This window comes from Bubalus bubalis, chromosome X (genome assembly GCF_019923935.1).
Source record: "Bubalus bubalis isolate 160015118507 breed Murrah chromosome X, NDDB_SH_1, whole genome shotgun sequence".
Classification (NCBI taxonomy): domain Eukaryota; kingdom Metazoa; phylum Chordata; class Mammalia; order Artiodactyla; family Bovidae; genus Bubalus; species Bubalus bubalis.
In genome coordinates, this window is record NC_059181.1 from 35531157 (window position 1) to 35547519 (window position 16363).

Consider the following 16363-nt stretch of genomic DNA (forward strand, 5'->3'; position numbering starts at 1 on the left):
CTGGGCCTGTAAAAATATGTCACTGTCTTACATCCCATCATTGATTATTAAGCAGATCTTTGTTGGAGCCCAAATATTTGAATTTCCAGCATGTTTCCAGTAGATGCTGATGCTACCATTTTGAAGATCTCACTTTGACTAGCACTGGTTTGGTGGTATATAAAATTTATTAAATATTTTAATATTTTATTCTTTTACTTTTTTGTATCTATAATATAAACCATTTTGACCATTTCATAGATTTTCTGATTGCTACTGTTTCAACTAATTCTCAGTTATCTCTTATACATTGAACCATACGAAATTGCTGATATTCAGTTCTCTTTATAAAAATTTCAGTTTCATGTGGGACAACCCAGTCCTTCAAGTTATCAGGTTTTAGTATTTTTGCATACATTTTTATCACTTATGCATGCATTATCTTACTAAATTGTTTTATGTAGATCCATTTATTAATTATTTGTATTTTCTGAATTTGCTTAGGGATTTAGTTTTAAGTTGGAAGCAGCACTCTAGTGTAATTGTTAATTCATGGAAGTTCAAAGAAAAAACATGTTTAAACTTAATATTCAATTCTCTAACAGGTATATCCCCTTTGGTCAGTAATCCTGCGGGACAGTTTGTGGTGAAAGACTTGGTGCAGTACAAGGACCATGCACCTGTTGCGATGCTTCAGTCAACCATGACACGCATTCACAATCATAAGATAAATAAAGAGTTATTAAAGGGTGCACTGATAGCCTTTCCCAATGACCGAGCTGCAAGTATCCGGTCTGGAGAAGACCATGAAAATTTCAGGTAATGTACTATATTAAAAACCTGAAATTTTGTAAGACACAATAACCAGCATGACATGCAGAGATCTCATCAGATCCTGCATAATAAATTAGTGATGGTAATAATAATAGTAGTAAAATTTTATTTTCAATTTTTTTTTTACATTGAAGAAGTTGTTGTGGAATGCTACTCTGTTTCCTTCATCTAACCTTTCATCTCTAATGTGAATGGTTTACCCAGTGATTCTTAAAATAGGCTGTTGACAAGTAGAGAAAAATAATAGATATAATCATATTTGGAAATGTATACAGTCCTCAGAATAGTCATGTTGATTAATTATGGCCGAGAGCTTGAATTTATCTAAGATAAAACATTTTAAACTGTGATAAATCAGTCGTTCTCATCTTCATTGTCATTATTGTCTTCATCCTTAGCATCACCTTTGTTCAATCTCCTCAAAGTCACATTTCCAACAACTTTTCCCAAAATGAACTAAAATCTCCCCTGTTATAAGAATTATAAGTCAATGCTTAGTGAGAATAAATTCAGTCATCCTGACATCTTTATTTTAGTCATTAGCTCAGGAATGGTTTTTATATATTTGAGGATGAACTGTACTTCTTTTCTGCATGCTTGTATGTTACTGAACAACTGTCTAAACTTGATCATGTCCCATAAAATTCTTTACTTGTCTCTTTACCTTTGGTGAATCTTTAAGCTCACTTAATTTTACAGTTATTTTCTTAAAATACAATTTGATTTTTTATGCCATGATTGTTTTATTATCCACAATTGGAAAATTCTAAGTTTTTATTAATATATAGTCTATTTTATGATTTTATTTTACAAATTCCATCCATATCAGTCTTTTTCTTTCTGTAGTTGACAAGTACTATAAAACACACAAGCATGAAGATTATGCAGACTCCATTTTAAGTAATTATACAGTATAAGAAAAGGAAAACACGCAAAGATAGCTGTGGAAATAATTTTTAAATGTATTATTTTTGATTATTTCCAATGCTTATATAAATATATCTATATACAGATATAGTGTGTTAATTTAACATTAATACTTTATTGGTAAGGCAGTATTAATCAGATGATCTAAACTCTCAGGATTTTTTTTTTTTTGAGGAAGGCTAATCTAAGCATTTTATATTTATCCCATGGCCATAATTATATTTTTTCTCTCAATTTACTCTTTTCCATACTAACAGAAATACAAAATTTAGTTATTTTCTGGCTAGCAATTAGTAGTGAAAATTCAGGTAATGACATTTTACAGTGTGTTAACTTGGTAATTATAATTGCTATTTTATTTTTTAATGCATTTTACCTTCTCAACTTTTGAGAAGAAAATAAGGTAAGAATTTTGTCTAGTTTTATTTAATGCAGTATATATCTTGTGTTTAGAATAGTGTGTTATAATAGGCACTCAGTAAATATTTCTTTAATGAATGAGGGAAAATGTCTTATTTACATAGTAATTTTTTTTGCCTGTACTTTGCACACTTTAAAAAATCACCTACTCAAAGATTCAGAGGTATTTCTTAAAGTTTATTCTTTAAGGATCTCGTAAGCATTTAGATATGTTAGTCACCAGCATTTGTCACTTCAGGCACCTACTCTACTACTTACTTCTAAGTCCTGCCTTTTCTTCTTGCTACAGACAGAGGGACTTCAGATATAGGAATTATTTCTAGATTCTAAGGTAAAGAATCTACCTGCAATACAGGAGACCTGGGTTCAATCCCTGGGTTAGGAAGACCCCCTGGAGCAGGGCATGGCAACCCACTCCAGTATTCTTGCCTGGAGAATTCCATGGACAGAGGAGCCTGGAAGTCTACAGTCTGTGGGGTTGCAAAGAGTTGGACATGACTGAGCGACTAACACATACAAAGGTAGTTCAAGATCCCAGAGTCTGAAGGGAGATTTAAATATATCAACAACTATCCTTGGAGAAATATCAACAACCTCAGATATGAAGATGGTACCACTCTAATGGCAGAAAACAAAGAGGAACTAAAGAGCCTCTTGATGAGGGTGAAGCAGGAGAGTAAAAAAGCTGGTTTGAAACTCAACATTCAAAACACAAAGATCATGGCAGAGAGTTCCATCACTTCATGGCAAATAGATGCGGAAAATGTGGAAACAGAGACAAATTTTATTTTCCTGGGCTCCAGCATCACTAAAGATGATGACTGCAGCCATGAAATTAAAAGATATTTGCTCCTTGGAAGGAAAGCTATGACAAACCTAGACAGTGTATTAAAAATCAGAGATATCACTTTGCCAACAAAGGTCCATATAGTCAAAGCTATAGTTTTTCCAGTAGTCATGTATGACTGTGAGAGCTGGACGATAAGAAAGCTGAGTGCCAAAGAATTGATGCTTTGGAACTGTAGTGTTGGAGAAGACTCTTGAGAGTCCCTTGGACTGCAAGGAGATCAAACCAGTCAATCCTAAAGGAAATTAACCCTGAGTATTCATTGGGAGGACTGATGCTGAAGCTGAAGCTCCAATACTTCGGCCACCTGATTCGAAGAGCCAACTCATTTGAAAAAACCCTGATGCTGGGAAAAATTGAGGGCAGGAGGAGAAGGGGGCAGCAGAGAATGAGATGGTTGGATGTCATCACCAGTTCAGTGAGCATGAATTTGAGCAAACTTCAGGAGATAGTGGGCTTCCCTGGTGGCTCAGCTGGTAAATAATCCACCTGCAAAGTGGGAGACCTGGGTTTAATCCCTGGGTTGGGAAGATCCACTGGAGAAGGGATAGGCTACCAACTCCGGTATTATTAGGCTTCCCTGGTGACTCAGATGGTAAAGAATGTGCCCATGATTCAGGAGACCTGGGTTTGGTCCCTGGGTGGGAAAGATCCCCTGGAGAAGGGAATGGCTACCCACTCCAGTATTCTGGCTTGGAGAATTCCATGGACTGTATAGTCCAGGTCACAGAGTTGGACACCACTGAGCAACTTTCACTTTCACTTTCCAGGAGATAGTGAAAGGCAGGGAAGCTTGGCATGCTGCAAAGAGTCAGACAGGACTTAGTGACTGAACAGCAACAGTCCTTGAGTAGCAAAGCATTTGTTTCTCTCTTATTGCTTCACTCTCTTAAAGAGTTTAACTCAGTTAAAAAAAGTCTTACTGTAACCACTGAGGAATTATTGAAAACAGGAAGACATATTAGATTAAATTGCATTTGACTGTGTAAGACTACTAGGTTTATACTTATGATTTAATTATTGAGAGTGATAATCTCAATAATTAATAATATTTGCTGAAGACTGAAGTAGCCTAAGGCCAAAGGATATGAATAATTGTACTTCTTGTTTTTATGGAAAATATGTGGTAGGCCAAAGTAAAAGCATGAACACAGTTGAGTGAATATTAGATATTGAGTAGTTTGTAGTTCTTTTTTGGATTTTTTTTCTTTGTATAGGTTTGTTGCTGATGGTTACTTTATAAACTCTGAAATATTAAGAAAGCAGCATTATTTTAAAAAAGGATTCCTTATTCTTTCTATATAATTTTTTTCTGGTTTTGAATACAGTGATCTAAAAGTAATTAACTATTAGGAAACACTAATAAGATTCAGATCTAATTCCATCTGAAACCTCAGTTCAGTTCAGTTGCTCAGTTGTGTCCGACTCTTTGCGACCCCATGAATCGCAGCACTCCAGGACTCCCTGTCCATCACCAACTGCTGGAGTCTACCCAAACCCATGTCCATCGAGTCAATGATGCCATCCAGCCATCTCATCCTCTGTCATCCCCTTCTCCTCCTGCCCCCAATCCCTCCCAGCATCAGGGTCTTTGCCAATGAGTCAACTCTTCACATGAGGTGGCCAAAGTATTGGAGTTTCAGCTTCAACATCAGTCCTTCCAATGAACACCCAGGACTGATCTCCTTTAGAATGGACTGGTTGGATCTCCTTGCAGTCCAAGGGACTCTCAAGAGTCTTCTCCAACATCACAGTTCAAAGGCATCAATTCTTCGGCACTCAGCTTTCTTCACTGTCCAACTCTCACATCCATACATGACCACAGGAAAAACCATAGCCTTGACTAGATGGACCTTTGTTGGCAAAGTAATGTCTCTGCTTTTGAATATGCTATCTAGGTTGGTCATAACTTTCCTTCCAAGGAGTAAGTGTCTTTTAATTTCATGGCTGCAGTCACCATCTGCAGTGATTTTGGAGCCCCCAAAAATAACATCTGCCACTGTCTCCCCATCTATTTCCCATGAAGTGATGGGACCTGATGCCATGATCTTCATTTTCTGAATGTTGAGCTTTAAGCCAACTTTTTCACTTTCCTCCTTCTCTTTCATCAAGGGGCTTTTTAGTTCCTCTTCACTTTCTGCCATAAGGGCAGTGTCATCTGCATATCTGAGGTTATTGATATTTCTCCTGACAATCTTGATTCCAGCTTGTGCTTCTTTCAGCCCAGCATATCTCATGATGTACTCTGCATATAAGTAAATATGCAGGGTGACAATATGCAGCCTTGACGTACTCCTTTTCCTATTTGGAACCAGTCTGTTGTTCCATGTCCAGTTCTAACTGTTGCTTCCTGACCTGCATACAGGTTTCTCAAGAGGCAGGTCAGGTGGTCTGGTATTCCCATCTCTTTCAGAATTTTCCACAGTGTATTGTGATCCACACAGTTAAAGGCTTTGGCATAGTCAATAAAGCAGAAATAGATGTTTTTCTAGAACTCTCTTGCTTTTTCAATGATCCAGCAGATGTTGTAACCTGGAACTGCCCAAATTATTACCTCCTTGACTAATACCCCATGAATAGGTGGTATTACATCCCAATGACCTTAGAGATTTTCTGTCATTAGTTTATGAAGAAAATTAGACATAATTTTAATCCTACATGTAATAATGTCTCCGTATATAATAGGATATGAGGACAATATCAGTCCTGTTCATCAGGCTGTGCCCAGCTCCTGGTATAGGAGGCACTCAATAAAAATACTGATTGAATAAATGTACATGTATAAATATACATAAATATTCACATGACTTCTTCATATTCTAGGACGATTTTCACAAAGATTCCAAGATATAACTATGTGGATCCTGATTTTGCATATACTAAATTTGAAAAAATAGTAAATAAATCTCATGAAAACTATTATGTGGGATACATTAAATTTTTAAGAAATGTCCGCCTGCAGAAAGAAGCACACAGGTAAAGTTCACTTTCTCAAACAATATGAAACAAACAGATCATGGTACCTATAAAGCCAGAATTTTTTTCTTTAGGTTCTTTTTCATGATTTAAAGGATGTGTTTATGTATGAAAATAAGAAAACATTGAACTACTTAAACTGTATTTATTTCCTTTTTTACTTTTGATTTGGGAATGTCTTAGATGGACTTCCCTAGAAGCATATTATGAGACAGAAGTTCCAGCACATGTGATTTTCGGAGGATATTCTTTTGAGAGAAACGTGTACAATGTGAGGAAGCAGGATAGGGCAGGAGAGGGAGCTCAGAACTAATGTGTTTCAAATAAAGTTTATTCTCAGACTGATGCCTGCAGTCTCTTGGGCCTCAGGAACAACAACAGTTGTTGTTCCTGCCTTGAGTCAAAGGAACTTTTGTGCTCCATACCAGTCATTGCCTGTGAACTGTCATTGGGTATGGTAGGGTAGAACTTTCTTGGGGTGGTATTTGAGAATGGGGTCCTCTTAACAGAGGGCAATTTTATGTGGAAAGTGCTTTTTCCTGCTTCAGTGGATCTCAGTGGGTCAGTAACAGCATCTAATATGGGGAATATTTGAATTTACCGATGTATATATTTTCTAAAAGACTTAGCCTCAATTAGTTATTATTATGATTTCCCTAGGAAGCACATGTATTCATATAATGACATAGACATAGGATTACATCCTGCATCTGGTCTAAAATCACCCACTGTCTCAGAAGTGGAAAGGGAAGAGGAGTTACCTTCAACACAGTGTTGGATCAAAAACAACCAATTGCTAAGAACCAGAAATATAGCAGTCAAGGAGACAAAGTCTCTGAGAAGAAAGGCATGTGCAATATTTCACATTTGATTATACCATGATAATTCTTAAAATATCTTTTGCTAGTATTGAACAGTTAATTTTGGAATAATGTGATTTCTCACAGGTTCTTAAAGGACTTAAATCAGACCCATCCACACCCTGTGAAAAACATGATTGCAGCTTAACTTTGACACCAAAGCAAATTTATCAAGTAATTGTTGGTAAGAATCTGTAAAAACTTACTGAAGTCTTTTTAAAAAATAGATTTATGGAAGTATAATTCATATTTCATGAAATTCACCAGGTCAAAGCATGCAAATCAGTGAATTTCAATGAATTTACAGGTTTATTCAGCCATCATCACAATTCCGTTTTTACAATGATGCCATCACCCTCATCACTGTTATGCTGTCACTTCCAGTTCCCACCCCTAGCCCCAGGCAACCAGTAATCAGCTTTCTGTCACTATAGATTTGCCCATTCTGAACATTTCATGTAAAAGGAATCACATAATATGTGGTCTCTCTTACATTACTTCTTTTACTTAGCATAATGTTCGTAAGGTCCATCCCTGTAGTGTTAGGTATAAATATTTTGTTTGTTGTTATGCATAAATAGTATCTCATTTTATTAGGAATGGACTTCCCTGGTGGCTCAACTGGTAAAGAATCTACCTGCAATGCAGGAGACCCTGGTTTGATTCCTGGGTCAGGAAGATACACTGGAGAAGGGATAGGCTATCCTCTCCAGTATTCTTGGGCTTCCCTGGTGGCTCAGCTGGTAAAGAATCTGCCTGCAATGTGGAAGACCTGGGTTTGATCCCTGGGTTGGGAATATTCCCTGGAGTAGGGCATGGCAACCCACTCCAGTATTCTTGCCTGGACAATCCCCATGGACAGAGGAGCGTACAGTCCAAAGAGATGGATATGACTGAGCAACTAAGCACACACACATTTTGTTCACCCATTTACAGTTGATGGACACTGAGCTGTTTCCAGTTTGAGGCTATTGTGAATAATGCTGCTTTAAATAGTCACATGTAATTCTTTGAGTGAACATATGTTTTTATTTCTTTTGGTTAGATTCCTATGAGTAGAATTGCTGACTGGTATGGTAACTGGTTCCACATTGGGAAAGGAGTACATCAAGGCTGTATAGTGTCACCCTGCTTATTTAACTTATATGCAGAGTACATCATGCAAAATGCTGGGCTGGATGAAGCACAAGCTGGAATCAAGATTGCTGGGAGAAATATCAATAATTTCAGATAGATACCACCCTTATGGCAGAAAGTGAAGAACAACTAAAGAGCCTCTTGATGAAAGTGAAAAAGGAGAGTGAAAAGTTGGCTTAAAGCTCAACGTTCAGAGAACTAAGATCATGGCATCCAATCTCATTACTTCATGGCAAAGAGATGGGGAAACAGTGAGATACTTTATTTTGGGAAGCTCCAAAATCACTGCAGATAGTGACTATAGCCATGAAATTAAAAGATGCTTGCTACTTGAAAGAAAAGCTATGATCAACCTAGACCACATATTAAAAAGCAGAGATATTACTTTGCTAACTAAAGTCCATCTAGTCAAAGTTATGGTTTTTCCAGTAGTCATTTATGGAATGTTAGAGTTGGACTGAAAAGAAAGCTGAGTGCCAAAGAATTGATGCTTTTGAACTGTGGTGTTGGAGAAGATTCTTGAGAGTCCCTTGGACTGCAAGGAGATCAAACCAGTCACTCCTAAAGGAAATCAGTCCTGAATATTCATTGGAAGGACTGATATTGAGGCTGAAACTCCAGTACTTTGGCCAGCTGATGTGAACAACTGACTCATTGGAAAAGATCCTGATGCTGGGCAAGATTGAAGGCAGGAGGAGAAGGGGACAACAGACGATGAGATGGTTGGATGGCATCACTGACTGATGGACATGAGTTTGAATAAACTCCGGCAGTTGGTGATGGACAGGGAAGTCTGGAGTGCTGCAGTTCATGGGGTTGCAAAAAGTCAGACATGACTGAGAGACTGAACTGAACTGATGGTAACTTTGTGTGTAACTTTTAATGAAATTGCCAAAACTTGTCTGTAGTGACTGCACTAGGTTGCAATCCCTCCAACAGTTGTTCAGTCACTAAGTTGTGTCATACTCTTTGCGACCCCCTGGACTACAACATACCAGACTCTTCTGTTGTCCACTATCTCACAGTTTGCTCAAATTCATGTCCATTGAGTTGGTGATGCTATCTAACCATCTCATCCTCAGCTGTCCCCTTCTTCTCCTGCTTCAGTCTTTACCAGCATCGGGGTCTTTTCCAATGAGTCCGTTGTTCCTATCAGGTAGCCAAAGTATTGGAGCTTCAATAACCATCTTTCTAATGAATGTGCAGGGTTGATTTCCTTTAGGATTGACTGGTTTAATCTCCTTGCAATGCAAGGGACTCTCAAGAGTGTTCTCCATAACCACAATACAAAAGCATCAATTCTTCGCCTCTCAGCCTTCTTTATGGTCCGACTCTCACATCCGTACATGACTACTGGACGCACCATAGCTTTGACTACGTGGACCTGTGTCAGCAAAGTGAAATCTCTGATTTTTAATACACTGTCTAGGTTTGTCATAACTTTTCTTTCAAGGAGCAAGTGTCTTTTAATTTCATGGATGCAGTGTTTTGGAACCCAAGAAAATAAAGTCTGTCACTGTTTCCATTGTTTCCCCATCTATTTTCCATGAAGTAATGGGACTGGATGTCATCCATGATCTTAGTTTTTTGAATGTTGAGTTTCAAGCCAGCTTTTTCACTCTCTTCTTTCACCCTCATCAAGAGGCTCTTTAGTTCCTCTTTACTTTCTGCCATTAGAGTGGTATCATCGCCATACCAGAGGTTGTTGATATGTATATGAGGGTTGCAGTTTCTCCATGTTTTCATCAACAATTGTTTTTTTCTGTCTTTTTGATTACAGCCAACTAGTGGGTGCAAAATGTTCTCTCATTGTGCTTTTGATTTGCATTTTCTTTTTGACAAAGTGTTGAATATATATTGATGTATTTACTTAGAGATACAACTATTTAAATTGTCTATCTTATCTGGAGAAATGTCTTTCCCCAATTTTTAATTTGGATGTTTGCCTCCTCAGTATAGAGTTTAAGAATCGTTTATGTATTTTGAATACACATCTTTTTTCAGATATGATTTCCAAATATTTTCCTTAAATCTGTGGCTTTTTTTTTTCATTTTCTTAATAATGTTATTTAAAGCACAGCAATTATTAAACAAAATTGAATTAGCTTAATTTTTTCATTTCATTGATCATGCTTTTAATATCATGCCGAACAATCTTTAGCTAGCCCAATTTGCAAATATTTTCTCCTAAACATTTTGTATTGTTAGATCTTATGTTTAGGACTACAATTCCTTTTAATGTTTTTTAAAATCTTTGTTTATGGTAAGAGTTAAGAGTCTAAATTCATATTGTTATATGTGGATATTCAGTTGTCCCAGCACCATTTGTTGAAAATACTATCATTTCTTATTAAATTGCCTTGGCACCTTTTTCAAAAATCAAATGACCAAATATGTCAAGGCTTGTTTCTGGAGTCTTAATTCTGTTCCATTGATCTGTATAGTGGCAGTTCTACACTGTCGGTAAGTAGCTTTCTGATAAGTTTTGAAATCATTGAGTGTAAGTCTTCCAAATTAGCTCATCCTGTTCAGGATTGCTCTGGCAATCCTAAGTATAAATTGAATCTTATTAGCCACACTTTGTCTTTCTTGTTCTTGGATCTCTGTCTTAATATTTCTAGCACACCTCTGTATTATTTGCCTCAACCAGTACTTAAACCTCATGATTCATGGGATGTTGAGGAAGAGTACTGAGGAAGTTCTTGCCTGAGTACTGGAGGATAATTATTACTAGTTAGAGCAATACTCTGGACCCAGGTAACATTCATAAAAGAAGGATCTGGAAGCACCAGTCTGTTTTAAGGTAACTTCCTTACAGAGTAGAGCTTGAGAAAATTATAAGAATATGAAAAATTGTCTATTACCTAATGAGGTAAAATTTACTATATCTGACATCCAAGTAAATATTACAACACATAAAAATAATCAGGGAAATATGAGCCATAATAAATAGAATTATTAACCAGTTAAATCATTAATACTGATACTTATGTTAAAATTATCAGACAATGACACTGAAACTGTATTCCTTTTATTCAAAAAGTTATGCAGAGACATAAAGGATATGCAAAAATGATCCAAAGAATATACAGATTCACCACAATTCCAACCAAAATCCCATCAGGATCTTTTGTAGAAATTGACAGGCTCATTTTAAAATTAACATAGGAATACAAAGTAGTTAGAATAGTCAAAAAAATTTTGGAAAAGGAAAATGTGTTGAAGATAATATACTGCTTGATTTCAAGATATATTAGTAAGCAAAACAGTATGTTATTGGCATAAATATAGACCAATGACTGATACATAAGGTTCAGAAATAGATCTGTGTATATTGGACAACTGCCTTTTGACAAAGGTGCAAATGCAGTATGGTGCAGAAAACCTAGTCTTTGCAATAAATAGTGCTGGGACAGAGAAGTCACAAGCCAAAAAAACAATGACAAAAAAAAACACTTGAATTTGTGGTCATACCTAACGTGATATGCCAAAAGTAAATCAAAATAGATAGATCATTAAGTCATATGCTTCCTTCCTTATAAAAGATATAACAACAAATATGCACATGGAAAGAGATGTACCATTGTTCATTGCTGTTGTTGTTCAGTCACTAAATCATGTCCAGCTCTTTGCGACCCCATGAACTACAGCATGTCAGACCTCCCTGTCCCTCACCATCTCCTGTAATTCATCCAAGTTCATGTCCATTGAATCAGTGATGCCATCCAACCATCTCATCCTCTGCTGCCCTCTTCTCCTTTTGCCTTCAATCTTTCCCAGCATCAGGGTCTTTTCCAATGAGTCAGCTGTTCACATCAGTGGCCAAAGTATTGGAGCTTCAGCTTTAGCAATAGTCCTTCCAATGAGTATTTAGGGTTAATTTCCCTTATGATTGATTGGCTTGATCTCCTTGCAGTCCAAGGGACTCTCAAGCATCTTCTCCAGTACCACAATTCGAAAGCATCAGTTCTTCAGCATTCAGCCTTCTTTACGGTCCAACTCTCACATCCATATACGACTACTGGGAAACTATGGCTTTGACTGTACGGACCTTTGTTGGCAAAGTGATGTGTTTACATTTTAATACACTGTTTAGGCTTTACATGGCCTTCCTTCCAAGAAGCAAGCATCTTCTATTTTTGTGACTGAAGTCACCATCCACAGTGATTTTGGAGCTCAGGAAGAGAAAATTTGTCACTGCTTCCACTTTTTCCCCTTCTATATTTGTCATGAAGTGATAGCACTGGATGCCATGATCTTTGTTTTTTAACATTCATTGTTAGGGAAACAAAATAAAACCAAAATGAGATACTGCTATATAAATCTATTAGAATGGCTAAAAAATTTACCAGTTCAATTGTTGTTGAAGATTTGGGGAAACTGAGACTCTTGTATACTGCTAGTGGGAATGTGAAATTAAATTGGGTTGGCCAAAAAGTTCTTTTGGGTTTTTCCTTAAGATATTATACAAAAGTCAGAACAAACTTTTTGGCCAACTCAATACAACCATTTTGAAGTTTGGCAGTTTCTTATACATTTAAGCACACATCTACCATATTATCCATTCATTATACTCCTAAATATCTAAAGGAAATGAAGGTATATTTTAAATAAAATACTTGTTTGCAAATATTTTAGCATCCTTAATTTTAATAGGCCATACCTGGGAAGAATCCAAGTGGTAACAGGTGATGTGTAAACATTCACCTATAATGGACAGCTGCTGCTGCTGCTAAGTCGCTTCAGTCGTGTCCAACTCTGTGCGACCCCATAGATGGCAGCGCACCAGGCTCCGCCGTCCCTGGGATTCTCCAGGCAAGAGCACTGGAGTGGGTTGCCATTTCCTTCTCCAATGCGTGACAGTGAAAAGTGAAAGTGAAGTCGCTCAGTCATGTCCAACTCTTAGCGACCCCATGGACTACAGCCTATCAGACGCCTCCATCCATGGGATTTTCCAGGCAAGAGTACTGGAGTGGGGTGCCATTGCCTTCTCCGTAATGGACTGCTACTTAGTAATATAAAGGAATAGACTATTGACACATGAAACATCTTAAATGGATCTCCAGAGAACTTTCTGAATGAAAGAAATCAGAGAAAAAAACACACTTTCTGTATTATTCCACTCATATTAAAGTCTGGAAAATGCAACCTGATCTATCGTGACATAAAGCAAATGAGTGGTTGTCTGGAAAGGGGGAATACAGAGGATGGTGGTAGGGAGAAACTATGAAAGGGTACAAGAATAGTTTTTGGAGTTATATAAAAATTTGGGGCATTTAAAGAGAAAAACAAAATTTAAATAATGAGTCATGGGAAAGTTGCCAGTTTCTGTAAATTCTGGATAAGTGAACATAGATGCATTCATGAGAGTGGAGAGTGTGTTGGAGTATGCAAATTTGTGTACTGAGATGAGTTATAATTAGTGTTAGTAATTTTGTCATGTAATTTTCCATATCAGAATCTATTTGAATTTTGGCCAATAACCTCTAGCCATCAAGTTATGAACATCTTTATAAAACACTCTCTTAATAATTTCTGATATTATAGTAAGTATTTTAAGTGCTATTTTAAATGAATTAATTGATCAAAATATAGTGTGAATACTTGCAAAAATAAGTCAATGAATACATTTGTCAGCAATTAAACTTAGTAACTTTTTGTTTTTTCAGGGCCCTCTGTCCTTAACTTTGGTGATGTTTGTGTGAACTCAACAAATACTCATCTACTACATATTATTAATATGCTACCAATTCACATTCTGATCCAATTGGATGTCAATTTGGAAGAACTTAAGAAAACCAGCCAATTTTCATATGTGATTCCACCTACAACTAATACTTATATTTCAGTGATATTTGAATCTCCCACCATTGGAAAATTTTGGAAGTAGGATTTATTTTCAAATTTCTATTTGCTAGAATCAAAAATGTCCTTTTGTGTATTTGCCCCAATTATTTTTGTATATGTCATATTTGGTTCTAAAAGGTAGGAACTATATGTGCAGCAATTCGTGGAATCATATTTCAGTGTAATTACCTTTCATAATTATTTTGATTTATTTTTTTACTAAGAATTGTAGATATCAATCCATAATATATGCATTTTTACATGTACCTGAAGTCTGTCATTCAGTTAAGAGCTGTTATCCATTCATTCTGGATGCTTTTGCTGTGTTACAGGTATTTCACCTTCACAGTGAACAATATGCCTGGTGGACACATCCTAGTGAGGGCAGTTGTCCTGCCAGTAAGACTTCAGCTGTCTTCTAATGAGCTGATACTGAGACAACGAGGCTTCTTGGTGAAAACATGTTTTAGGGGGACGGTTAGGATGTATAATCATCAGAATTACTTTGTCAAATTTGAATGGCAACCGGTAAATACAGGAAAGGGGATGGCATTTTCCATTCATCCAGCTAAAGGTAAGTTTATTCTGTTTGTTTGATTTAGACATTCATTTATTCGTGTGTTCAGGCCTTAGTTATATCTTAAGTGTATACTGTATAAAGGTGCTAAGAATGTATAAGTACATCACATATGATCTTGTGACAATGGGACATTCCTGCCCTCTTAGCTTCCCTGTGTCCTTTCCTCCCCCTCCCTCTCCCTCCCTCTTTATATCTAATTTAGGAATAGTCTTCATTTGAGATCTAAGTAGACTATACTTCAGATCACAAAGGAGTCCTGGCATTTAGAATTCTTGTCTTAGGTGATTTTCCTGGGAAAATCATTTCCAAATCATGACTTTTGTATAACTCTACTGGCACAGTGCTAAAGAATTTACCTACAATACAGGAGATGCAGGAGATGTGGATTTGATCCCTGGTTTGGGAAGATCCCCTGGAGGAGGAAATTGCATCCTACTCCAGTATTCTTGCCTGAAAAATCCCATGGACAGAGGAGCCTAGCAGGCTACATACAGTCCATAGGGTCACAAAGATTCAGACATGACTGAGTGTGCACCAGTGTTGTTAATGGGGAGTGTTATAAACAAGCTTGAGTATTAATTTAAGGGGCTTTGCTGGTGGCTCAGATGGTAAAGAATCTGCTGGTAATGCAGGAGACCCAGGCTCAATCCCTGGGTTGGGAAGATCCCCTGGAGAAAGAAATGGCAACCCACTCCAGTATTCTTGCCTGTAGAATTCCATGGACAGAGGAGCCTGGCAGGCTATACCCCTTGGGATCGCAAAGAGTTGGACACTGAGCGACTGAACACTTTAATACTTCACTTAATTTTAGGGCAGATATATGCAGAGATGGTAACAACAAGTGGAGGAGGAGAACTGTTCTTTTATTATGACTGGAGATCATTGATATAACCATATTTAATCTTTTTATTAATCTGGATAGATTTAGCGCAATCCCAGATTATAATTTATTAAGGATTTGAGATATACTTCCTCTGAATATTCAGCAGATTCATTTGACCAAGCTCTTTTTGTTGTTGTTGTTACTAATGCTGGAAATATTGGGTCCTGCCCCAATCTACGGAGAAGGCGATGGCACCCCACTCCAGTACTCTTGCCTAGAAAATCCCATGGACGGAGGAGCCTGTTAGGCTGCAGTCCATGGGGTCACGAAGAGTCGGACACAACTGAGTGACTTCACTTTCACTTTTCACTTTCATGCATTGAAGAAGGAAATGGCAACCCACTCCAGTGTTCTTGCCTGGAGAATCCCAGGGACGGGGGAGCCTGGCGGGCTGTTGTCTATGGGGTTGCACAGAGTCGGACACGACTAAAGCAACTTAGCAGCAGCAGCCCCGATCTAGAGAAAAGCTGAGTAAATGATCAGAGAAGAAAAAGAAATTATTTCTGAAGATTTCAGAGATTCTAGATAAACCTTCTCCAGTTTTTTTCAGCAGGTGTCAGATGTAGTTATATTATCTGCATTCCAGATATAGGTTTTGATCAAGCATGTGATACGGCACTAAAGGTATCTGAAAAGCACTGCACATAGGCACTTTTCCTTGTATTTCTCCATCCTAGCCACGGTTGAGTGGTTGGGCTTCCCCCTTATGGCTACCATGAAAATGCTGTGACAAAGATTCGTTAGTCAAAAGTGGAATTGCAGTGCAGTGGTAAAAGAATCTGCTTGCCAATGCACAGGATGCAAGAGACACTATTATAGAATTAACAAGTTTTTAACTTAGAGGTTTTCCTGGTGGCTCAGGGGTAAAAATTCCACCTGCCAATGCAAGAGATACAAGTTTGATCACTGAGTCAGGAAGATTCCCTAGAGGAGGAAATGGTAGCCCATTCCAGTATTCTTGCCTGGAGCCTGGTGGGCTATAGTCTATGGGGTCACAGAGAATCAGACACGACTGAGCACACACATACACAAACTTCTCATGGTTTTTAGTGCTATGTTTTACAGAAAAAAAT

The 16363-nt window shown here is 37.4% G+C and overlaps 1 protein-coding gene across 1 annotated transcript in view; it reads left to right on the top strand.

Annotated features, from left to right (window-relative positions):
• CFAP47 (cilia and flagella associated protein 47) overlaps positions 1–16363 on the top strand; it is a 497722-nt gene that overhangs the window by 39435 nt on the left and 441924 nt on the right. Inside the window, exons 10-15 of the mRNA XM_006066421.4 lie at positions 585–798; positions 5831–5983; positions 6644–6830; positions 6931–7027; positions 13650–13866; positions 14160–14401. Of these exons, the coding sequence (XP_006066483.4) occupies positions 585–798; positions 5831–5983; positions 6644–6830; positions 6931–7027; positions 13650–13866; positions 14160–14401 (1110 nt within the window). The remainder of the gene's footprint in view (positions 1–584; positions 799–5830; positions 5984–6643; positions 6831–6930; positions 7028–13649; positions 13867–14159; positions 14402–16363) is intronic.